General features: G+C 37.4%; 2 protein-coding genes across 6 annotated transcripts in view; one reads left to right on the plus strand and one right to left on the minus strand.

Annotated features, from left to right (window-relative positions):
* Positions 1 to 69: 69 nt before the first annotated feature.
* Positions 70 to 16696, minus strand: PSMG2 (proteasome assembly chaperone 2). The gene is made up of 7 exons (XM_043977021.1): positions 16498 to 16696; positions 12965 to 13136; positions 11274 to 11332; positions 9292 to 9410; positions 6859 to 7032; positions 3301 to 3421; positions 70 to 592 (listed from the first exon to the last, which is right to left on the minus strand). Exons 1-7 carry the CDS (start codon positions 16552 to 16554, stop codon positions 497 to 499), a joined length of 798 nt encoding a protein of 265 aa, XP_043832956.1. The 5' UTR covers positions 16555 to 16696; the 3' UTR covers positions 70 to 496.
* Positions 16697 to 16730: 34 nt separating this feature from the next.
* CEP76 (centrosomal protein 76) overlaps positions 16731 to 26141 on the plus strand; it is a 29311-nt gene continuing 19900 nt past the window's right edge. Inside the window, exons 1-6 of one of the 5 annotated variants that reach the window (XM_043977017.1) lie at positions 16731 to 16806; positions 18783 to 18935; positions 20254 to 20332; positions 20888 to 21112; positions 22750 to 22935; positions 25486 to 25583. In XM_043977017.1, coding sequence (XP_043832952.1) covers positions 18783 to 18935; positions 20254 to 20332; positions 20888 to 21112; positions 22750 to 22935; positions 25486 to 25583 — 741 coding nt within the window. In that variant the 5' untranslated portion in view covers positions 16731 to 16806. Of the gene's footprint in view, positions 16807 to 17081; positions 17229 to 18154; positions 18289 to 18331; positions 18466 to 18782; positions 18936 to 20253; positions 20333 to 20887; positions 21113 to 22749; positions 22936 to 25485; positions 25584 to 26141 lie in introns of those variants that run through there. The other 4 variants (XM_043977016.1, XM_043977015.1, XM_043977019.1 and 1 more) reach the window with 4 other exon arrangements.

The following is a 26141-nucleotide window of genomic DNA, read 5'->3' on the forward strand; positions in this document are numbered from 1 at the left end:
TCACTTCCAATATTTTTTTTGGTCAGGAATATTTTTAGTGAAAAACAAAAAACCACAATTCAGTCAATAATTTCTTAAGAAAAAGTTTATTCTACAAAATTTATATTTGTTACATATGATGAAGGTCAGGATGACTATTCTATTTCTTTGAGATTTTCTGTCATCCTGACATAATAGGAATCTTTTTATAAATTATTGGATAGTTGTATTTGGTAATTAGTATTTCAGGACACAAGAGGTATCCTGGAGAGAGGGCTGGCCTTGGAGTAAAGAAGACATAGGTTTGATGTCTACTTCTTACTGGCTGTAGAAGTAACTTGATACCTTGGTGCCCCATGCAACTTTCTAAGACTACAAGTCCCAGAGAAGTTGCCAATCCGCATCAAAACAGGAAGCCTCTTATGAGGAGCTCCTCACAGGTATGGCCCCCAAACCTTGGGAACACATGTCACAGTATTGTCAGAATGTGTGAGCCACTATAAGCAGTAACAAGTATTCAAAAAAGCGCAGGCGGGAGGCCACTGCCAAAGAGCAATCTCCAAGAACTTGGCATTTTCCACTGGGAAACAGATGTTGTGGGGTCACTGCACTCCTGGATTTAAAAACAAAAATACATTAGACTTTCAAGGATAAACATTAAATTCCATTCCAACACACAGGCACTACACAGTCCTTCCTTCCTCAGTCTCCAATCTCTGCTCTGATACTATCAGAGGGAAAATGTTTTTCTTTCTTTAAGTGAACCAAGCCTCTTCTCAGGGAATTTCCCCTACTCCTTACCATGGGGCCAAATTACAAAGCAGTGTCATGATGACTACTGATGGATATTGTTAATAAGCAGGATCTTGAATAGTAGGGCTTAAAAACCTACTGTTAGGGGGCAGCTAGATGGCACAGTGGATAAACTACCGGCCCTGGATTCAGGAGGACCTGAGTTCAAATCCTGTCTCAGGCACTAGTTACTTACTAGCTGTGTGACCCTGTTACTTAACACTCACTGCCCCTCAAAAAAAAAAAAATTAACAAAACAAAAAAACCCCTGCCTGTTAAAAATGCAGCCAAACGTGCTGAATGCCAACTCAAGCTCCTGTGTTGCTGTGGGGCCCAGAGAAGTCTCTGTTCTAGGCAGGAGGCAACTTGACACACAGAGAAGTTTTAAAGTATAATGGGGCTTTGGATTGCCCTGAAAGGCATTTTTAAAAAACATTTTCCATGATGAAACCTATTTCCCTCCTCTCTGAAGAGGTACAGACTATTACATAGAGATGCAGCTTTAGTCCTAAGATGGCATATTCTGCTCAAATGGTTTTCTTTGGTATGAAGCAGGGGTTAGAGGAGGTGTGTTATTGGCAGATGGTGTAAAAAAGTGAAACAGCAACAAGACATTTAAGAAACCTAGCATTTTTCCTCACATTCTGTTTATGTGTCTTAAGTTTCCTAATTACAATAGTATTTTACAGCTTTTTGTTGTTGTCCAGTCATTTCATCATGTCCTGACTCTTTGTGACCCCATTTGGGGTTTTCTTGGCAAAGATACCAGAGTGGTTTGCCATTTTCTTCTCTGGCTCATTTAACAGATGAAGAAACTAAGGCAAACAAGGTTAAGTGACTTGCCCAGGGTCACATAGCTAGTAAATATCTGAAGCCAGGTTTAAACTCAGATCTTCTTGACTCTGGGCCTGATGCTCTATCCAAGATGTTTACAAAATGCTTCCTTCACAACAATGTTGGGGGGCAGAGGACACAAATATTATTCTTTCTTTTACAGTTTGAGGATGTGAATTTGGAGGTTAAGTGATTTGCTGATGGTCACAGGTCAGAGTTGTGATTTCACTGGAGGAGGAACATCCTATGAGGATACTCTCTTTCCCAAGGAAGCTAAGCTCCTGCCCTAAAACTTCAAAAGGCTCAGAGAGTCCGAGGCACTAAGGGGTTAACTGATTTGCTTAGGAGTACCAGCCAGTGCCAGAGGCAGGACTTGAATTCATATCTCCATGACTCTGAGACTGTGTCTCTGTCCATGATGCCATGCTGCCAGTGGTCAGAGACAGCTGGGAATACAGAGAATCATGTTGGACTTGGAGTCAGTTAAGACCTAAGTTCAATTCCTAAAATACCAGCTGTGTGAGCCTGGGCAAGTCACTCAACTGCTCTCTGCCTCAGTTTCCTCATCTATAAAATGGGGATAACAATAGTACCTATTTTGCTGGGTTATTAGGAGGATCAAACAAGATAACATTTGTGAAGCACTTTGCAAACTTTTAAACACTATAAAAATTCCAGCTATTTTTACAAAGCCAGGTAAACTTGGTAGTGGCAGAATCTCAGACAAGTCCAGTGTTCTTTCCATCATGCCCCAATACTTCAAGGCTTCACAGTGATGGGAGTGTCTTACAGTGACAAAGAACTTTACCAACAACTACAGTATTGCTTTCCAGCTCTCTATTCATATTTTCTCATAAACAATACTTCATATACTCCTTTTTTTTTTTTCGGTGAGTCAATTGGGGTTAAGTGACTTGCCTAGGGTCACACAGCTAGTAAGTATAAAGTGTCTGAGGCTGAATTTGAACTCAGGTCCTCTTGAATCCAAGGCAAGTGCTTTATCCACTGCGCCATCTAGCGCCCCCATATACTTCTTGAAACAACTCAAGTTCAAAATCCACTTGCCTTGGATTCAGGAGGACCTGAGTTCAAATCCAGCCTCAGTCACTTGACTCTAGCTGTGTGACCCTGGGCAAGTCACTTAACCCTCATTGCCCTGCAAAAAAACCCAACACCCCCCCCAAAAAAAACCCCAAAATAATGTATAATAAAAGAAAACTTAGCAACTCTGTTGCTATGATTGTAGCAAGTTTTACTCCAGCATTAATATTTGTAATGTCCAAGTCTTTAGTTTTAAAGTGGCTTAGACCATCACATAGGAGAAAAATCACACAGCTGATAATACTATGTGGGTAAACAAAGTCTGTAGAGCAGAACTCTTCAAGAGGGTAAGAGAGCTGCTGGAAATAAATTTGGGTTTGTATATGGAAACATGGTAACATTTGAGTAGCTTATAAAAATTAAATTGTAGGCAACTAAAGTAAATGGTTCTACTATTAAATGTTCTCCATTATCCTCCTCAACTGGACCCCACTCCTGGCCCTGCCCCACTCTTCCCAATGAATGAAAAAAACTACTTTTTGTACTCTCATCTCAACTGAATGACAATTTATAATGGTTTAAAAATGATATATGAAATAAACGGTGAGATGAGAAGACATCGTTAGAGGACAAATGAAAGAAAAGAACACTTACTTGAGGTTTAATTATCTGAAGCCAATCATTAAGATATCTAACAAGGTCAAACGCATCTGGGATATTGTCTCCTTCTGAAACAAATTTCAGGACAACTGCCATTTCTATCCCTTTGGAACAGCTACAACGAAGAGAATGGATCAGTTATTTTCTATTAATTCAGGAAGCAGAATTTGGCATGTCCCCTTCCATAGGTTAACCAGTGAAGAAGCTCACACATTGTTAGGCAGATGATTTAATATGTTCATCTATTTTCTGGTGAAGAGCTTTATTTCAGGTATCCAGGAGAAGGCAGTTAAAAATCATGTCGCTATCACTACTTGCTTCTCCATTGTGAGTTAGTCAATAACAATTTATTAAGTGTCTTTTGTGTAACAGGCACTATGCTAAGTGCTGGGGATACAAAGAAAGACAAAAGGACTTACAAGCTTAATGGTTGCAACAGAAGTAGCCAAATAAATGCCAAAAACTAATATGAACTTTGGTATCCAACATTTGGGCTACATGATAAGCCAAACTCCTGACTCAAAGCTATGCCACATGACTGACCATAATCCAGTACTTATTTTAGGGAGGCTGTGATTATCAGAAACACAACAGTCAGAAGGGGCAGCTAGGTGGTGCAGTGGATAAAGCACTAGCCCTGGATTCAGGAGGGCCTGAGTTCAAATCCAGTCTCATACACTTGACACTTACTAGCTGTGTGACTCTGGGCAAGTCACTTAACCCTCACTGCCCCACAAAACAAAAAAAAATATTATGGTCAATTGATTGAAATATGAAATAGAATAGCTTTGTTATTAATAATATAAGGTAGCAAGGGAATAAGATAGTTAAAGGCTAGAAAACAACTTCTAATGTGGTAAATAAAAATATACTTATACCAAAAAAAAATATTTCTTGTCCACAATAAAAAGAATTTCCCTAAAACTATATGGAAATGCTTATCATAACTCAGAGACTGTAACTGCTAAGCATAATAACAAAGCTACTGAAACAAGATGGATAAGTGTTGGGCTTGCAGAAGTAAGGGCCACTACTAGGATGAATTCATGCATATCTCAAGTGATGCCTAATTAGAGGACCAAAGAGAAGAACTAGACGGTCTTCAAAAAACCAAACTAGAAATATTTATAGTTGGGGTTTTTTTTCACTGTAGCCCCAAACTGGAAACTAAGGGGGTGTTCTCCTAATGGGGAATTGCCAAACAAATTGTGGCATATGACTGTAATGGAATATTATTGTGTCATAAGAAATGACAAAATAGATAATTTCAGAACTTTATGAACCCATGCAGAATGAAGTGTGTAGAACCAGGATAACAATTTATACCACAAGAACTAAAAGATTTTAGAATTTTGATAAATGCAATGATAAACTCCGAGTCCTAAAAATGAAGATGAAACAAAATACTCACCTTCTGACAAAGAAGTGGTGACCTGATAAGGCAGAGACACACATTTTCAGATAGGGCTAATGCGAGAATTTGTTTTGCAGGACTATGTAGGTACGTACCTCGGCATTTGTTTTTGGTTTTTTAATTTGCTCAGTGGACACCTGGCTTTGTTATCATGGCAGCAGAGGACCATCTATGAAAATTCTTTCCCTGGAAGTGGTTCTATTTTAAAGATCTTAGATCAGCAACTTTAAAATGGGAAGGATGAGCATGTGTGTGTGTCTGACCACACCACTTCTCTACTATATACGGATGCTCCCTACTATGTCTAGGATCAAACATAAACTCTATTTGCCACTTAAAGTCCTTCACAAGCTAACCTTCTAGACTCACATTATACTCCATCCCTCACTTTACCATTTTGCCAAAGTGGCTTTCTTACTGTTCTCTGCATGTGCTACTACTCCATCTCCCACCTCCATGGCTTTGCAACTGGCTGTCTCGAATAACTGGAATGCACTCCCTCCTCACTTCCCACTCTTAAAATCCCTGTTATATGAAGCCTTTCCTCATCCCTGCCAGTTGCTAACATACCCTCCATTTCCTTGTATTTATTTTGTTTTTTCCCCCCAAATCTTAATAGTATTTATTTTTTTCCAGTTATATGTAAAGATAGTATTCAACATTCATTTTTATAATATTGAGTTCCAAATTTTTCTCCCTTCCTTTTTTTCTTCCCCCTTTCCAAGGGAGTAACCAATCTGATATAGGTTATATACGTACAATCATGTTAAAAATATTTCCACATTAGTCATGTTGTGAAAGAATCAAAACAAAAGGGAAAAACCTTAAGAAAAAAAAAAACAAAGTGAAAATAGTATGCTTCAATCTGCATCCAGATTCCACAGTTCTTTTTCTGGATGTGTAGAGCTTTTTCCATCATGAGTCTCTTGGAATTGTCTTGGATCACTGTCCTGCTGAGAAGAGCTAAGTCTATAACAGCTGATCATTACACAATGTTACTGTTACTGTGTACAATGCTTTCCTGGTTCTGCTCACTTCATTCATATCAGTTCATGTAAGTCTTTCCAGGTTTTTCTGAAATCTACCTGCTTATCATTTCTTAAAGCACAATAGTATTCCATTACATTCATATACCACAACTTGTTCAGCCATTCCCCAATTGATGGGCATCCCCTCAATTTCCAATTCTTTGCTACCAGAAAAAGGGTCGCCATAAATATTTTTGTATCTGTGGGTGCTTTTCCTTTTTTTAGCATCTCTTTGGGATACAGACGTAGGAGTGGTATCGCTGGGTCACAGGGTATGCACAATTTTATAGCCCTTTGGGCATATCTCCAAATAGCTCTCCAGAATTGCTGGATCAGTTTCTTGTATTTATTTTATAGATATGTATCACACACACACACACACACACACACACACACACACACACACGGCCTCTCCCAATAGAATATAAACCTGCTGGGATCAGGGAGTATTTTATTTTCTGACTTTGTCTTTCCCATGCCTAGCACAGTATGTGGCATGTAACAGCTGCTTAATAAGTATTTGCTGATTCAATGACTGATGGCTGTCATCTTACAGAGTTATATAGTAGAAATAATAGATATTATATAATTAACTGAATAGACCACAAAATAACACAGGAACAAAAATACACCTACAGTATAAATGAGTATTATGAGAGGCCAAATTCTGTACCTAAGTAAAATTTCCTGGGTTATATTTTAATAGTTCAGCTTTTAGTTGGTACACAACTCAACCTGAGTTTCTGTGAAATTATTAAGCAGAAAAAGGAACTAAGTTAAATGGGACTAAGTTTTAAATGCCCTAAAAATCCTCAGGTGATTCAAGGGCTATATGTGTGTTATTGAAAAAGTAAGAGAAAGAAATAAGAAAAAAGTTTTCTCTTCCTCCAATTCCTATCTCTTCCTCAACACTGTCATCAAGAGTTGACTCTAAGTATCTGAGGTAAAGTGGGAACACTTTTTGATTAATTACACTAAAGTTACTATATTATAATACTATTAAATGCCTCTCAACACTATTTTCTTGAATTAATTGCATATGATTTCTAATACAAATGCCCATGTTAGTAATTTCTTCAAAATTTCTATTAAGTCAATTGATATACTCACCTCTCGGTATACAAGGTTTTTGTGATACCACCTCCAGGGATACGGATACATAACCCAGAATCTCGTATTTCAGGAAATGATTCACTTTTTTCCATTTCCTTCCAATGAAGGTTCTGTAATGTTTCACCAACACTTTTTTCTATTTCAGGTGTAAGTAAGTATCGGAATGGAATGCTGGAGATAATAATTTAATGCATCCATTAAAAAAAACAACTCACAAATACTACAAAGGTAATACTAACATCTGACCTACAACTATTTCAGCTTCCATCAATTGAAAAAATTAGAAAAGTCTCTTCAATCAAGGAGGAATAGAGTATTTTTACAAGCACAACTAATTCAGTTTTGTGGTCACCAGTCATCTGCTTTATGAATAATATATAACTGGGGAAGGAAAACAAAGAAAAGCAAGACCATCCTAAAATTTTATCCATTCTTCACTGTTCTACCTTTTTTTGCTCCCTTTTCTTCATATTGTATGAATACTATGAATTTTTTATATTCTAAGAGTCTTAGAAATTAGGTGTAGGGGCAGCTAGGTGGTGCAGTGGATAGAGCACTGGCCCTGGAGTCAGGAGTACCTGAGTTCAAATCCGGCCTCAGACACTTAACACTTACTAGCTGCATGACCCTGGGAAAGTCACTTAACCCCAACTGCCTCACTAAAAAAAAAAAAAAAGAAATTAGGTGTAGTTATAAGATGAATATAGGGGCAGCTAGGTGACAGGGGCAGCTGGATGGTAGGAGCAACTAAGTGGTGTAGTAGATAGAGTGCCAGGCCTGGAGTCAGAAGGACCTGAGTTCAAACCTGGCATCAGATGCGTACTAGCTGTGTGAGCCTGAGCAAGTCACTGTTTGCTTCAGTTCCTCCTCTGTAAAATGAGCTGGAAAGCTCATTTGTCTTTGCAAAGAAAACTCCAAATACGGTCACAGAGTGACAGTTGAGCATGACTGAAATAACTCAATCACAAAAAATAAGATGAAATTCCCCTGACTACAACTATTCTAAAAATAGTCATTTTAAAAAGAGGGACAGGGGCAGTGAGGTGGCACAGTGGATAAAGCATTGGTCCTGGATTCAGGAGGACCTGAGTTCAAATCCTTGACACTAGTTGTGTAACCCTGGGCAAGTCACTTAACCCTTACTCCCCCACAAAAAAAAAAGAAAAGAAAAGAAAAGAAAAAGAAAAAAGAATCCTCAGCATAAAATTTTGATTCTTAAGCCTCACTTCTTGGTAGAAGCAAATATTATTTAAAAACTGATTAAAAGAGTTATACATATTTAGCATTGCTGCTCATAAGTTTCACCTGTTAGCCACATTCATTCCTCAGGTAAAATGAAAACAGATAAAGTATGACATCTTAACATGCAGAAGTTATTTAACATTCCTCTGGTAGAGGTATTCTGACATAAAGTTATCATCTGAGAGCATTTTTGTTTCAAGATACATTGATAAAAATAATGAAAGGGAATTAAAAAAACATTTAATCCTCTCTGATACTACTCTACCTTCTGATATAAGATATAATTGTAAAATATATAATTGGTAATGAAAGAAAACATGTTATAGGTCATGTTCTAAGTAATTCCTCTGCCCTACATTAAAGGACTCATTCTAACACTCAAGAGGATTGTAATTAAAGTCAAATGAATCTCTTTCTGTGAAGATGAGTGGTCATATAAGGATGAAAGAAAATATGAATCTAGTCTTTCAGAAAGGCATTAACCTATCAACCTCAGTTAAGTGCCCTTCTTTATGAGTTGTCTTCCTTTTCCTTCATTACTAAGCTCTATGATACAAAGACACAGAGCAAAGAATTAAGAGTTCTAGACACCCAGACCCTCTGATCATGCCATATCCCCACCAGATCTCCTCTTCTTAGCTTCCAGTGAGAAAAGATCAAAATACAGTTATTCCTTCCACATCATGGGGGTTAAGGGCACTGGGCCCCCACAATCTGGAAAATCTGTGTAAAATTTTTTGGCCCTGCTTTCATACCAGAGAAGAAGTTGAATTTTTTCCTTTTTCTTTTGTTGGGTTTTTACAATACCTTATTGTAAAATTTGGGTTGATATCATATACATATATTTTATGCATTTCTGAGTTTCTAAACTTTTTTTGTGTTGTCTAATGAATGGCCTTCTTGTATTGTCTGCTGTTTCCGCAAAACTCCCCCAAAATTCCCATTTCATTTCTTACACCGACCCACAATATATCAAAACTACAATGAGGAAAACAGATGTGGAAAGCATAACTGCACAAGCAAATGCTCACATCTATCCACTGCCATGTAGGCTGGATACACTAAAACAATTTCTAAACTACTGCACCAATAATATTGAAACTAACTTCTACACCAAAACTGCAATGACATCAATTACAATGTTTGTTTTATCATGTGTGCTATGAGAAAGAGCATGATTCAACATACCTACGAAGCTGCTGGTCATCACAGTGATATGAATGACTGCTTGAAAGAACAATAACTCTGGCACATTTACAGCTTTTCACCCAGGAAATGAGCTTTTCACAGAACAGCTTTGATTTATACTTTAATCACCATTGAAAGGAAGAAAAAAAAAGTCATCAAAATCAGATGTTGGTGTTTATGCATGGCAAAAACCTACTGGTCCATTTGGGGGCCTTTTTAATTCATATACATGATTACACGTACTAAATAATATTATTTGCAAGCCCACTTATTGTCCTTAGATTAAAGATCAAAAATGAGAATTTAATCAGTGTGGCCTATTATTCTATTATTCAACTTCTGAATCTGTACTATGGAAAAGTAAGCTAATTGTAAAGCAAAACAAAAATAAAATGCAATTTTAAAAATAATAAAATGTATTATCCAATAAGACACAATTCCTTAGTACATTATGAAAACCAGTATTAAGTCCAGTTTCTTCTTAGTTGTCAATTTATATCTTTATCATTAACCAAAAAAGTGGCCAAAAGCTCTTCAATTTTTAATTTCTAAATCTGTTTTTCTTTTTGATTTACTTATTAGTAAAACTTGACAGAAAGGTCAGAAATATAGAATTTTTAATATCCTTTCCTAGCCACTACAAATATAAAAATCCTTTTTTCAATGCTTCCATTTCTTCTCATACCTTTCACTGATCCTGATTCCTGACAGAAGCACAAGTCAAAATCATAACCTGGTATACTTTCTAATTGTGGAAAAGTCCAAGGTAACTACCATTCTTTTTTTTTTTTTTGAGAGGCAATTAGGGGTTAAGTGACTTGCCCAGGGTCACACAGCCAGTAAGTGTCAAGTGTCCAAGGCCGGCTTTGAACTCGGGTCCTCCTGAATCCAGGGCCTGTGCTTTATCCACTGTGCCACCTAGCTGCCCCCAGTAACTACCATTCTTAAACAGCTGAATGGATTTAGAATAACAAAGTATGGGGTAATTTTTATATTACTGACTGCTTGAAAAAGCATCTGCTTTGTTAAGTATAGGTTATTAATTCTGTGTAATTGTTACACGATTCAGAAAACTACAGGACTTGAGAGTTGGAAAGGATCTTAAAGATTTAAGATTTAATATGTTCCCATCTGCTATTTTACTTATCAGGAAATGAAAATCTGCAAAGAGATTTGCCCAAGAACATTCAGGTGGTTAAGTAGCAGAGGCAGGATTCTTTTACAGGTCTTCTTACTAAATCTAGACCTCTTTGTTTTAGGTAACACATTGCCTTTCTTCCACTTCTACTGATAGAATGTAACTGCAGCAATAAGACCAGTGCTTAAATATAATTTTTTGGTCCACCATGGTTGGCTGATTAGAAATCACAGAAGGCTCAGTGATTTTGTTGGTTTAGAGTACACTAAGAATGGAAAATACTTCCATCAATGCAGATTGCAAGTCTTTATGGCTTAGTAGGTAGGTCCTAGGGAACTGTGTGAGGAACCTAAGAGGCTGAAGACTCATAGCTAACAGCATAGTCTGGGGTGGTATTTCAGCCCTGGTCTTTCTAACTGCAAGCACAACACTCCATCTATTCTCCCATGCCATCTTTAGAGAGGATTAGGGAAATACAAAAAAAATTAGGCATATACTCTGTAACCAATTTTCATTTATATTCTACTAAGCAGAAGGCAGGCCCTTATTAATAGAGGCACTTGATTCTCTCACTCTGCTCACTTTTCCTTATGGGTACCAAATAAAGGTATTTAGATCTGAAAACTCAGAAGATCTTAGAAGCTCTTAGAAGGAACTTGGAAGATACTGTGTTCCCCAACGCAAAAGCACTGTTCCAAACTTATGGGCTGAATAGAAGTCTATTATCTATAAGTTCAACTGATTTTTAAATCTTGATTTTTGGAACTACTGATTTGGTTACTTTCTAATTAAATTTTATTTTTAAAAAATAACTTTAATATAGGCAAATAATAAAAATACCAACCTTAATAAAAATTGATCTTAGTTGGAGAACCATCAGATTCATTGAAGGTAAGGAATATACTATAAGAAAGAGAAAAAAATAAATCAGAGGTTAAGAAAATTGATGAGAATAAGGAATTATGATTGGTAGTCTTTGAAGATGATGAAATAGTAAAATTAAATTATATTAAACTTCTGTATATAATTCTTTCCCTCAATTATTAAAATGTTGGACACACACAAGAGCTCAATCATTTTATCTAAACATCAATTCTCAGTAAAAGTACATTAAAATGTACAGGTGAATTTCAAAGACCTTTTAATTATCCCATACAGAAATGAAAAAGATATAATAGCTAATAAAACAGCAAGGCTAATTTTCTAGCAGAATAACACATTACTATGTTTAATAGCCTAGACTGTGTTCTTCAAGACTTCTGTGAATGCTCTTAGTTTCTAGACATTAATGCACATCTCAGATTGTTTTAAAATAACTTTAGCTAAAAGGAAAAATGCAGGATAAACAATGATTCATTAGGCAGTGGCACACGACCAACCACAGGGGAAAAGAGACCCTGATTTGAAATCCTGGCTGATGAACTGTGTAACCATGGGCAAGTCACTTAACCTCTGTAGGCTTCAGTTACCTTATTCATGTTTTGTGTGTGTGTGTGTGTGTGTGTGTGTGTGTGTTTTGGCAGGGCAGTGAGGGTTAAGTGACTTGCCCAGGGTCACACGGCTAGTAAGGGTTAAGTGTCTGAGGCCGGGTTTGAACTCAGGGACTCCTGACTCCAAGGCCAGTGCTCTATCCACTGCGCCACCTAGCTACCCCTATTCGTGTCTTAAGGTAGAATGCTTTAATGGAGAAAACATTGGACTTAAGAGTCAAAAGACTCAGGAGACCTGGCTCTGCAGCTTGCAGTTGTGTGACGTTGGGGAGACCCTTTCACCTCCTCTGGATCTGTTCCTTCATCTGTAAAAGGAGGGTTTGGACTAAATAGTCTCTAAGGACTCTTCTGGTTCTAATCTATGAACTGAGAGGATGAAAAGCAAAAAGGAAAAAAATGACAACAATGAAAGGAGCCAAAAGAAAACAAATGTACAATTTCAAATTAAACATATAAAAGTATAACCATGTTTTTAGAAGTTACCATTTTCAAAAGGTTTAGAAGAACAATGTTGTTTTTAAAAAGGCCAATGTTTTTAAGATGTATGCTAGACACAAGGTAAGCGCTTACTAAATGCTTACTTCAGTAGGAAAGTGCCTATTCCTAATTCTCTGCTCAGTATAATTATCTGCTATAGGGTTGGCACAAATGTATCAAGAACAAGCCTATCATGGTATAGGATATTTTTCCTGGCTGTTCCCCATGACTGGAACACTCTCCTTCCTCTGCTCCATTTATTGATCTCCTCCTTCCTTTAATCCTGGTTAAGCCCAATCTTCTACTAGAAGCCTTCCAACCCCTCTTAATTCTAGTGCTTTCCCTCTATTAATTATTTTCTATTTATCCTGTATTTACCTCACTTTGTATATGTTTGTTTGCATGTTGTTTGCTCGACTAGACTCTAAGCTCCTTGAAGGCAGAGACTGTCTTTTGCTTCTTTTTGTATCCCTAGCACTTAGCACAGTGCCTGGCACAGAGCAGGAGCTTAATAAGTGTTTACTGATTCAGAGTTACAGGAATATAAGCTCAGATCCCATGCACTTACCCTCAGCATTTGTACTGAGTTCTGTTGAGTTTTCTTCTGCAGTTGCATAGGGATTGTTTCCAACCATTGGAACAAGGCAATCAGTGTAAAAGTAACCAACCTTACACATATTCAGTGTAGAAATAATCAGATCTATTGCAAGCTGGCCAACATTCCCCACTGATACTGCTGGCTGAAATCATAAAGAATGATGTTAGATCAGCAACTAAAATTAGCAAAATACCTTAAAAATTTAGGGCCTAAACTTGAGAATGAATAATTTACATATACTTAACAATAAAATTCTAGCAATTATTTTTTACATAGAGTACCCTGGACAATAAAATAATAATTATGACCTTATTTTATTAGCTAGTAGTTGTTTCTATTTGCAGACAAACATAAGTCTAAATTTCCTTCTGATATGTGCTCCTTAGTAGCTGCGTTTCCAAGTCACCAAATGCTTGGGAGAAACCCTATAACTGGGGTAAAGGGACCCTACTGAAGAATATTTTAAGCAAGACCCAAGCATCTTCAAGCCTTAGAGACTGCAGGGGGAAAAAAAGGGGGGCAGCTAGGTGGCGCAGGGGATAAAGCACCAGCCCTGGATTCAGGATGACCTGAGTTCAAATCTGGCCTCAGACACTTGACACTTACTAGCTGTGTGACCCTGGGCAAGTCACTTAACCCTCATTGCTCTGGGGGGGGAAAAAAGAGAAAGACTGCAGGGAATCATCAAATAATAGTTGAATGAAACCTTAGACATCTATTTCAACCCCCTTATTATACTGAAACTCATAGGGCTTATGTGACTTTGGCAACGTTTCATATCTAGTATTACACACTGCCTTCCACTATACATTGCTTCCCCCATAGGTGTTCGTTCATTCATTCAACAAATAGTTATTAAGTAAATGCTGTGTGTAGGGCAATATGCTAGGCACTGAGGTGATACAAAAAAGAATAACAGGTATTCATATGGTAATTTAAGATTTACAAAGAACTTTATATACATTCTTTCATTTGAATCAAATAGTTCCTGACCTCACAAAATGTCTTAAGATAAAGCACAGTTTATGATAGTGACATCAGAACTGCCAAACAAAGTGTGGTATAAAATGCAAGAGGGAAAGGTGTTACTAAGTTGGGGGACAATGCAGAGGAGGTCAGGAAAGCCTTCACTGAGAAGATAGCATTTGGGCTCGGAAGTCAATAAAGGAAGGGAGATTGGTCCAGGTAAAAGAACACTGTGAGAGTTAGGAGAGTTTAGGGTGTATTTGGAGGGCAAAAAGTTCTCTAGCATGAGTGAAGCATAGAAGGTGAAGAGTGTCAATCAAAGAGCACCTACTATATGTCCTAGTGCTGGGATACCAAGAAAAAAAGTGGAACAGTCCCTGTCCTTAAGGAGCTTATATTCTATCACGAACCAATGAAACGAGGTTTGAAAGGCAGGGCAGTTAGCCCTATGGAAGGGAGAAGTGTGGAAGACCCTGAATGACAGATAAAGGGAGTTTCAACTTTAATCAACAAACAAGAGGGAGAGAGTGAAAATCTTTAAGAAGATAATTAGCACAACTAGATCTATGCATGAGTCTAGCAGCAGCATGAAGACTGGATTGAAAAAGGGAAGAAAGTAGGAAGCAGCTAGGTAGATAATGGCCTGGGCCTGAAAGTCCAGAAGACCTAACAAATAGGGATTCAGATACTTAGCAGCTGCATGACACTAGTTAAGTGACTTAGCCTCTATTTGTCTCAGTTTCCTCATCTGTAAAATGATGAAAATAATAGGACCTACACCTCCCAGATTTGTTGTGAGCATCAAATGAGATAACTGTAAAGCACTTAGCACAATTCCCGCCACATTGTACAATAAAAATGTTAGTTATTTTTTCAAGAGGTGGAAGATGTATCAGGAGATTACTGCAACTGTCCATGCAGGTGGTAATAAAGACTTGTACTAAGATGGTGGCAGTGTGAATAGAGGAGGGGACAGATCTCCACATTATAGTCTTGGTCCTTCAAGAGCAGTATGGTTCCAGAGGGTAAGATTGACTTGACTGTCTCTGAATTCAATTCAACAGTCATTTATTAAACTAATAGTAAAAGCTGAAATTTATGTAGTGCTCTATGGCTTACAAAACACTTAAAATATACTTTTTTGAACTTTGCAACATCTCTGTAAGGTAGATTCCTCATTTTACAAATGAGGAAACTCAAGGTAAGTAAGAGAATAAGTTTTCTCTTTTTGTTACCTTCTCCATGGTAACACAGCTAGCATCATTCCTACTGTGTGGCAAGCACAAGACACATAAAGACAAAAATCAAAGACTACTTAAGGAGCTTATATTACATTTGGAAGGTTATATGTACAAAGTAAATATAATACAAGGTAATTTAACAAGGAAGAAAATATCAGCAAATGGGGGCATCAGGAAAGATTGGCACCTGAATTGAGCTTTGAGGAAAAGCCACAGAATTTCAAAGTTGGCACCTCAGTGTCTATCCAATGCAAGTAATACCCGAAAATGAATATGCTACTGGAAGTGGCCAAACAGCCTATGCCTGAAAACTTCCAATAAAGTAGAAGCTAGTCCCTCCTGGGACCGCTCATTTTACTTGGGGATAGTTCTAATTATTAGGAAGCTTTTCCAGACATCAAACCTAAATTTATCCCTTTCCAATTTCCACCCATTGCTCTTAGTTCTGACCTCTATCGCCAAGAGAATAAGTCTAGTCCCTCACTCAGATGGCAGTTCATCAAACACTTAAAAACTCATCCCCTCTGAGTCTTCTCTTCTCTAAGATAAACACGCCTAGGTCCTTCAGTCAATTCTTATACGATAAAGATGGCTTCAAAGCCTTTGCTCATCCTGGTTATGTTCTCCTGAATTCTTTCCAGGCACCTAGAATTTCTCTTGATAGCAATAGTCCAGATGCGGTAGGACCAGGATAAAGGAACTATCATCTTCTTTTGTCTCTTAAAATCTAACCCAAGCTAGTATTAACTGTTGACTGCCACATCACACTGCTAACCCACAGAGCTTGTAGTTCACTAAAAGCCACAGGTCTTATTCAGACAAACTATGGTTTAACCATGCCTCCTTTGAATGAAAGCATGAGGCTTTATGTTTATTACTAATTAAAGGAATCCTGTTCCATTTATTCTACTGCTCTAGCCTATCTCTGATAAAGTCCCACCTTCTACAAGAAGTCTTTCCAATCCTCATGAATTCCAGTGTCTTTCCTCTTGATTATCTCCTTTCATTCCTGTCTGTATCTTCTCTGTACATAGTCGCATGTTGTCTCTCCTATTAGACTATAAGCTCCCTGAGGGCAGGGGTTGTCTTTCCTTTTCTTCTTTCTCTGTGCCCCCCCCAGCGCTTAGCAGCACAGGGTCTGGCGTATATCAGGCGCTTAATCAATGCTAGCTGCCTGACAAGTACACGGCTCACCGGCGCGTGCAGGCCCCGCTCCAGGTCCCTAATCCCATCGCGGCACATCGCGCCCGAAGGGCCCCGAAAAAGCAAGGCGGAGAGGAGCGAGGAAGGACTCACCATCAGCAGGGTGAAGCCGGTAAAGTCAGGCTCTGACGTCCCGCAAGGAACGAACATCGTCACCCAGGAGAAAGCTAGAGGGACAGGCGGGAGGACTGGGAGACACAAGAGAGAAGAGGTTCGCAGCACGTCCACTCTGCTACCCCAAGACGCAGCTCCGGGCTCTAGGGGAAAGGGGCGGGGCGGGGTCCTTCTTCTCCGTCGGCGCTGGCCCGGGGTCGGACCTTCCGAGCCAAATGCCTTTGTCGCTGGTAGCCAGATCTTGTACTGGAGGAGAGAGGATCAAGTCGGGGAAGGTGAACTGCAGAGGTGGGGAAACTGAGGAAAGCTATGTGGGGAGGAGGGGTTGAAAGAATAAAGTGTGCGCGGAAGGCAGGCAGGCAAGAATCAGGCAGTAGGGAGGACACCCTAGCACCTTTATTCTCCGCCGCAGTTTGAAAGCAGTTGCCGGCCCGCTTCTGTCGCCTGGGTTGCGGTCCTCGTTCCCGCCCAGAGTGGGGCGCTTACGCGGGCCGGGGAGTCTGCGCGGGGTGGCGGCGCGCGGCCTGCCTGCCCGGGGTCCCGGCACAGCGTAATACCTCGGGGCGAGGCGGGCGGGTCGCTTGGGGCTCCCGGCGGGAGAGGAGGGAAGGGGAGGGGAAGTGGCAGTGGAGCTCCCGGACTTCACCATGTCCCTGCCGCCGGAGAAAGCGTCTGAGCTCAAGCAGCTCATCCACCAGCAGCTCAACAAGGTGAGAGTAGGGGTGCGGAGCGCGGGGCCTGCACGCTCAGCCTATGGCAGAGCTCGGGACCCTGGGGCCGGCGGAGGAGAGAGCCGCCTCCGCCCGCTTCCCGGCGGGGCTCGTCCCCAGCCGGGCCAAGAGCCTTTCCATGGCCGTCTAAGGAAAGGTCTGCGCCGGGCTAGGACGTTGGGGCGGTTGGAGATTAGACCTCAGAGGATATGGAATCCTCGAGGCAGCGGGAGCTGTCCAGGGCAGGACTGCGAGCCCTGGGGAGGAGCCGGCAGGCGCTACGGAGGGGCCGGGGGCTTGGGGCGAGCGCTGGACGGGACGTGGCGAGCCGGGGCTTGGGTTTGCTCCCCCGCACCCGAAGGGGATCCAGTCACTCAGATATTTATTGAGCAGAAGTGCTAGTTTCTTTAATTTATTTCGATAACTGGGAGAAACCACAGGAACAGGTGTAATTGCATATCTCATAGATGGTAGCTTTCTGAGCCAGCATTTAAAATGTATATAGGTAAATTATCTAGCTATACATACATTATACATTACACACACATACATATGTACAGGGTGTCCCAAAAATCAGAATGAGTTTTGGAACTCTCGTTTTGTGTATGTTTATGTATGTATATACATATATAATGCATATACATATTTACACAAACACAGAATGAGTTTTTACTGGTCCTTAATTTTCAGCAAATAGTTGTATAGACTCCTATTATTAATATGGAAAGGTCAAAGTAAATATTCACGTGCGTATACATACTATGTATATATGTGCATAGATATGTATGTATGTGAAAACTTGCATATATGGGTCTATATGATTCAAGCTTTTGGGTAAACTTTTGAGTCTCTGTTTGGTCTTGATAGAGACTAATATTTCCTTAAACAATGTCAGATTTATACTGTCATGCTGCCGAAGTTTTACATTTATTGGCACTTGTTGAAAGCTGAAATGGTAGAGCAGTGGAGTCCAGAGATAAGGGATGAAAACCAGGACTTGAAAACATCTGCCATCTGGTCAGAGAGATTAAGGAGAGATGCAGTTGAGGCAGCAGCTCAGGTGAGTAGGAGCCAAAGAGACAAAGAAACATTAGAAAAGGGGTAAGGAGATTGCTTGAAGATACTGCCTTGCCACTAGAGGAACAATTTTGTGTCTGAGATGCTGAGAGTCAAGACAAAGAATGTGTGTGTTTTGATTTGCTGAATACTAGTGAGAAAATTGTGATGAAGGTTCCAGGTAGGAAAAGATAGTATTTCCTAATTAATTGATATTGAACTTTAAATTCTTAAAAAGTAATAGAATACTTTTTACAGATCCTTAATTTTTACCAAGTACTTATATAGTTTTCTATTTATTATTAATGTAGAAAGACCAAGATTCAAACATAGGTGTTTATTCTATATTTTTCAAATTATTTTGGCTTTACTGTTGTATATTCCTTTCTAAAAACCAAACTTGTTTATTAGGAATGTTTAAGTATCATCATATGTATTGAAGATTTGTTGGTTGCTATATAGTAGAGGGAAAAATGTAATGTTAAGTTCTCTTCATAGATGGATGTCCATGGCAGGATAAGAGAAGTCCTTGCTGAAACTATCCGGGAAGAATTGGCACCTGAGCAACAACTTTCAACAGAAGATTTAATAAAAGCTCTTAGACGCCGAGGAATCATAGATGATGTCATGAAGGAGCTCACTTTCGTTACTGTGAGTAATCTTTTAAAAACAATTCTGTATTTTTATAAATACGTTGGAACCTCACTATAATGTAGGACCCAGGGTTCAAGTTGTGGAGATGCTTTATAGGTAAAACCCCCTTAAAAAAGGTTTTATTGACATTTTATTAACTAAACATTATTTGTTTAGTTAATACTACCTATAATGAATTCTGCTTTATGGTAAATATTATTTTAGTGTGGTTCTATAGTATTGCTATTGGATAAAAAGTTCCCATCCCTCAAAGCGATATAATTTTTTTATTATCCTTCAAATATATTTATGAAAATGGTTGTATTTTATGCAAATTAGTTTAGCATTACATCCTGAAACAGTTCTTATACTGTTTTTTCCTCTTGTTGCTGTGGCACATACACTCACCTAACTTGCTATCTTAATCATATTTATAACTTGCTTTCTCATCAGAGACAAGCCTTCCCTAAATTCTTATATCTCTAGACTTAAACCTATTACTAACTTAGCCTGACCACCAGAAATTATTCATTTTGATTCTAAAATGACTTTACAAACTTTGTAGAGCAAAGGTCAAGATGTAGTTCATTTTTCAACCAAGTTTAGCTGTTGACATCAAATTCCCTTTTTTGAAACAGTCTTATAACTAAAAATAAAGCTGTTCATTTCTTTAAGTAAAAATAATTCAGGAACTGCTTTAATACTATAAAATCAATTGGCAAAAATAGGTCATTTAGTGAGATAACAAAACTCCCAATGCATTAGTGATGGTGACCAGACCTCTTTTGTAAAAATAAGACATAAAATGAGAAACTGTGACCTAAATACCTGCTAATGTGTTGTAAGAATTGAGATGATCTTGATAATACACTAGAGACTAAGTACTTTAGTACAGCTTACTTTTTTGGTGACTGAGACTCATAAACCCATTTGTTGTAATTAACCTAATAAAAAGTTCCTAGTGCATAATTGTCACTACCTCATTAAAAATCAGTTCATGGTGGGATAGGTGTCAAAATTCTATTTGTAGGGTAGATAAAATATCATTCTAGATCTTTAAGATTTATACACTGTACTAATTCTTGAATGAACTAAGCTTTTAAACCCTTATAAACCCTTAAAGCCTTATTATAGTTTGTTTTTATGTTATTGAAGTACAAGATTGTTTTACTTTTTATTACAGAAAAGTTTAGCACAATAAGGAGTGGTTTTATTGGTATCTAAAATGCCATTCTTTCCTTTTGTGTAAGGAATGAAAATTGGTCCCCTAAACCTCAGTTGTTGGAGTTTTCTTATATAGTAATGACTTTATTTCTGTGTTTTTCTCCCTTTCTAGGATCTAGCTGATGGAGAACTGACTTCCTCTCCAAAACCATCTAATTTTAATGATAAGCAGTCAACCCTATTGAAAAAAAGTGTGTATTTTAATCTTAATCTTAATTTAATTGTTCTTGGATATGCATACATTATAGTATACTTGCTTTGATAGTACAGATTTGAAAGCGTTAAAATTTCATTATCAATAAAAATAAACTTCACTTTGTAGGGAGGCAGTATCCAATTTTATGAAACAAAGTAAAGGAATTCTTTTTTATGTATTAGAATGCTACATTTTATATCAGGTGTGCAAACTGCTTTTAAAAATAATATCTATTCATGATTTTAAATACATTTGTCTGTCCCACATAATTGTCAAGCTCTAAGGATAGAGTTAGTGGTTTGATGAAACTTAAAATATCAAACAAGCACCTTAAAAAACAACAACAGATAGCCCCAAATCTGAACCTAGCTCCTTCTTTGAGCCAGAAGAATTTACATGTGATCTTTACTCTTGATGAGCAAATGACTCTTAAAAGTTATTTTATGTGTCTTTTTGTTTTATTTCTGTCAACTTAATATTTCCTATTGTTTTAATCACATTCCTTAAAATCTGCTGGGAGTTTCCTCATATATATTGCTACACTTTACAGCTAATATTGATCCAACACGGAGGTATCTTTACCTTCAGGTTTTGGGTGGAAAAGCTTTCTTGGAACATCTACAAGAACCTGATCCTCTACCCGGGCAAATTTGTTCTACCTTCACTTTGTGTTTACATTTTCGAAACCAACGTTTCCGCTCTAAACCTGTCCCATGTGCCTGTGAACCAGATTTTCATGATGGCTTTTTGCTTGAAGTACACAGAGAAAGCTTAGGTAAGAAATCCAGTGGGTTAGCTCAGTTAATCTAATTTATTTTGCATGTCAATGTAGTTTTTTTTTTTTTTTTTTTAGTGAGGCAATTGGGGTTAAGTGACTTGCCTAGGGTCACACAGCTAGTAAGTGTTAAGTGTCTGAGGCTGGATTTGAACTCAGGTACTCCTGACTCCAGGGCCGGTGCTCTATCCACTGCGCCATCTAGCTGCCCCCTCAATGTAGTTTTTTAATGTATATGATATATAAAATTAAATATTTTGATTTTTGCTACAAGGGAAGAATTACAATGCTCACACCCTCCCCTCCCTTTTTTTTATTTTTGCTTCCTTCATTTTCTCCCTCCCCTTTCCAGTTTTGCCAGTCTTTTTATTGCTGAGTTCCACTTCACTATTTCTCTTTTATGCCAGCTGTCACCCACCATGTCCAGTCCTTTCCTTCTTTTGTCCCCAGAGATTTTCCTTGTCAGGTTGTAGTGATTGTGTTTACTATGTAATTGATGGTGGGTGGCTAGATTTCTAGAATCATTAAGATAAGTGTATATTTTAAGTTCATTTTATAATCTTGAAATTATGGTAATGGAATCTTTGATTTTACTTTATGTCAGAGGTTCTTAACCTGTGGTCCATGAAATTGGGGGGGGGGGTTTCCTTTGTATTTTATTTTGTGCATTTAAAAATATTCTGAGAAGGGATCCCTAGGTTTTACTAGACTTCCAAAGGCATCCATGACACAAAAAAGTTAAGAACATTTTTTAAAATATTATGTACTTTTTTCAGTCATCATGTTTACAAACTTTATAGTATACTTGACAAACAGGTAAACTATAGTTATGTATCTTTGTGTAATAGAGAATTCTAGTATTAGTTTAAAACTATTAATTTTTTCCATAAGAAATATACTTCATTGTCATTTAATTGATTTTTTTTTTTGCTAAATTCAAAGTGATGAGTTTTTCATTTTTGGCTTAGATGAATTACTTTTGCCTAGTTATGCATTATTTTTGTATATTTGAAAGGTTTTTGTCTCTGTTGAAATTTTGAACAGTATTTGTAGAATATAGTCTCTTCAGCACTCTTCTAGCAGTATCAACTACTAAGAACTCCATGAGATAATAATGTTTTCTCATTTTAAAAACAGAGATACAATTTGTTTACTATCTAGTGCCAGGATCACTTGTCCCAATTTGACCCAAACCTCTTAAAAGATAAAACTATAATCATGCTTTGTTACTATAAATAAAATTTAAAATTTATATAAAAATGTAACTGAAGAGAACTAAAGGTTATAGATTTCTGTGATTTTATCATTGCATGCATTTTCTCTCAAAAACAATATAAAATCTTAGTTGATTTTGTCTTAGTGAATGTGTTTTTTGATGAAATTAATGTGATGATATATAACAGGGCTTCTTAAACTTTTTCCACTCATGACCCCTTTCTGCCTGAGACATTTTTATGTGACCCTGGGTATACAGGTATATAAAGTAGGTATACAAATCAAACATTTACTGCCAAATTTTTTGTGAACCCCACATTCAGTTACTCTATGGAGTCTCAACCCACAGTTTAAGAAGCTTTGATTTTATCAGCTTTGAAATATGTAACTTATATAAGTTTCTCTTGGTTTGATATTGCTAGGTGATGGAACTAGAATGGCTGATGCAACAACAATGTTATCAATATGTGATCCAATACATATGGTTCTAATAAAAACTGATATATTTGGTGAGACCTCTTTAGTAGCATCGTACTTTTTGGAATGGAGATCAGTCCTTGGCTCAGATAATGGAATGACCAATATTGCTGTGGAACTTCTAGGTGTAGGTATGATGATTAGAAATCAAGGTTATATGATATTTGTTTTCCTTAGATTGATATTGATCTTTTACCACCACCTAAATTTCCCTTTTATTCCTTTCCTTGAACTTCTTTCAGAGAGTCATCTGTTATAAAACAGAATCAGAAAAGAGGGTGAAAAGAATCAACACATCCAATAAGTTTGATGTTCTATGCATTATTCTATACCCATGGCCCTCTACTTCTTCAAATGTGCTGGGGCAGGTGTCATCTCATATTTCCTCTTTAGAGCCATTTCCCTCCCACACCCCCTCCCCATCCCAATTAGATTCTCATATCCTGTTACTGGAAAATATCCAGAGGGAATATAAGCTTACCCTTTCATACTCCATCTGGCTTTATTGTAAGTTTTCCTCTAAAATGAACATAGAAATCTTGGATAATTTCCTTCAGAGTTTCTCTAACCAAAAAATATGGAAAAATAAAACAAAAATAAATTTTAAAAATTATTTTTGTCTGCCTTCTAATCAAAAAACCCTCCAATATTTTATGTGTGAATTATAATGCTATTTCAGTATTGAACTTATTGAGCCATAGCAAAATTTAGCCTGGTATTTGGTAAGGAAACTTATTCCAAAAGACTAAACTCCCAGTAATTTAGGTATCACTAATAGGAGTGATACAAATTTGGGGAGTTTTGTATCTCATTAAAAGTTAGAGATAATTGCTTTGTTTAAATCTTTTTATTGCCTGATACAGAAATCCTAAAGCTAAAATTAATAGCCTTTTCAAGGTAACAACTGATGAAATTAAGAATTCCTACAGCATGTCTTCGACTTTGGGGTTTTGTGTTAAAGAATTTTTACTTTTATGAGTATCTTATATGACAGGTCTATGGTGGATTTTTTTTTTAATTCATTTTGGAGATTACTATTTTTACATGCCTTTAATTTTTATTTGTATGTACTCTAACAAAACTGCATTTAGACATTTTTTAACAATTTAAATGTTTTGCTAATTCAGATTGGATTCCTCACATTTATTTTAAGGTGAAATCTGGCCACAGACACTTGACACTTACTAGCTGTGTGACCCTGGGCAAGTCACTTGTGTTATTTTATTTTATTATTTTGGTGAGGCAATTGGGGTTAAGTGTCTTGCCCTGGGTCACACAGCTAGTAAGTGTTAAGTGTCTGAGGCCGGATTTGAACTCAGGCACTCCTGACTCCAGGGCCGGTGCTCCATCCACTGCGCCACCTAGCTGCCCTTGGGCAAGTCACTTAACCCTCATTGCCACACACACAAAAAAAGAAAGCAAGGAAGACAGAAAGAAAGAAAGAAAGAAAGAAGGAAAGAAAGAAAGAAGAAAAGAAAAAATGATGATCTAATCAGTTTGTTCAATTAAGCAAAATCGTGCATACCAACTTTATAGTTGGAAAATCTAGGTTTGATGTCAAACTTGTTTAGCCCTTGGTAAATCCCTTAAACTCTTCAGTATTCATTTCATCATTGGGAAAATGAGGATAACACTTTCCCTGACTTCCCCATATAACTAAAAGGATCAAGTGATGTGAAGGTATTTAGCAAACTATAAAGCACAATCCAAATGGAGGCCAGCATAATAGAGAGGAATAAGCATTGACTTTGGAGTCAGAGGACCTCTGTGACTATGGGCAAGGTATTTACCCTCACTGAGCTTCAATCTTTTTCATCTGTAAAATGAGGGAGTTGGACTAGATGACCTCTTAGATCCCTTCCAACTCTAAATCTATATCCTATTAAATATAAAGATATTATTGTTTAACTGCCCATGGCAAATGGGCATGTGCTGTACATGCAAATAAATTTGTGTATTCAGATTGTGAAAATTAGGATTGGAAGGGACCTCAGAAACTATCTAGTCCAAATCCCTTGTTCTATTAATAAGGCACCTTAGGCCCATGAAGTACAGTGATTTGCCTAAGGTCACAGAGGGAGTAGCAAATGAGTAGCAAAACTGAAACTCAGGTGCTCTAGCTTTAAATCCAGGGCCATTTCCAGGGACAGGAAAACGACATGCTACTGAATGAAAGAGTAATAACCCCCCAACATCGTGGCTACTGCCTGCTTTGCACAAGTCCACATGAGGAAAAAGAAAAGATAATTGTAGCATAAGGTATTGGTAATAAAATATTGCTGATTCACTGTGCAAACAAAGGAATCGGTTTGTAGTAACAGATTTCTTTTGCCATTAATTCAAGGTGAGGCAAGGGCAAGTTTTTTTACAATATCATTTTAATGTTTTTTTAAAGCTAAATTAGTCTAGTTTATTTTGCCCTTATTTCCAAATCCAACATAGTACTATATGTAATTTTGGACATATTTTGGCTCAGTTCCTCAAGTAAATGAGCTAAAACCTTAAATAAAATTTAAAAATACAGCAATATTAAATTTATTATTTTGATTCATTATTGAATATGATGGTAAGTTTCTTTTTTCTCATAAATGTTTAATCTAAATTCTATTTAAGGGAAACATTTGTTATCTAGAACTTATGTGATGTTAAAACCGCTAAAGTTCTAATATTTACATTTGTAGGTACAGAATCAAAAGTTTCTGTTGGAATTTTAAATGTAAAACTTGAGGTATACCCACAACTTAATCAAACATTGTCTCAAGAAATAGTAAATACTCAGGTAAGTAATTCTGATTTTTTTTTTCATTTTGGCACTCCCTTTTATCATAACATGTTTGCCTATTTACCTTTAAGTTATTAAACTTCTTTGGAATACCTTTCTGTGCTAAGTACCATAGAGATGTTCTGGGGGGATACAAAAGATGTAGATCCTGCTCTTGAGGCTGTATTCTACTGGAAAGATGTGTGTGTGTGTGTGTGTGTGTGTGTGTGTGTGTGTGTGTGTGTGTGTGTAGAGCAAGAATTACAAGTGGTAGATGAAATTGAATACATAAATTCTGAGGGGATATGGAATAAAGACATGATTAGAATAAGGTAGAATTAAATCAGAGAAAAAGTGAAAATGGTTCTTTAGTACTCTTACTTCCTAAGATGTATTTATAGTGTAAAACAAAGTTAATTGATTAAAAATAGTATAAATCATACTTTGTAGAAAAGCATCCTATTTTTGAAATCTCAGGAAAATAATTAAGTGGAAGGGGCTATATAATTTTGGGTCCAATATTGTGGTGAAGAAAAAAAATTAAGCTCGGGTTTGGAGGAAAAACCCAACTCCTTT

This window comes from Dromiciops gliroides, chromosome 1 (assembly GCF_019393635.1).
Source record: "Dromiciops gliroides isolate mDroGli1 chromosome 1, mDroGli1.pri, whole genome shotgun sequence".
NCBI lineage: Eukaryota > Metazoa > Chordata > Mammalia > Microbiotheria > Microbiotheriidae > Dromiciops > Dromiciops gliroides.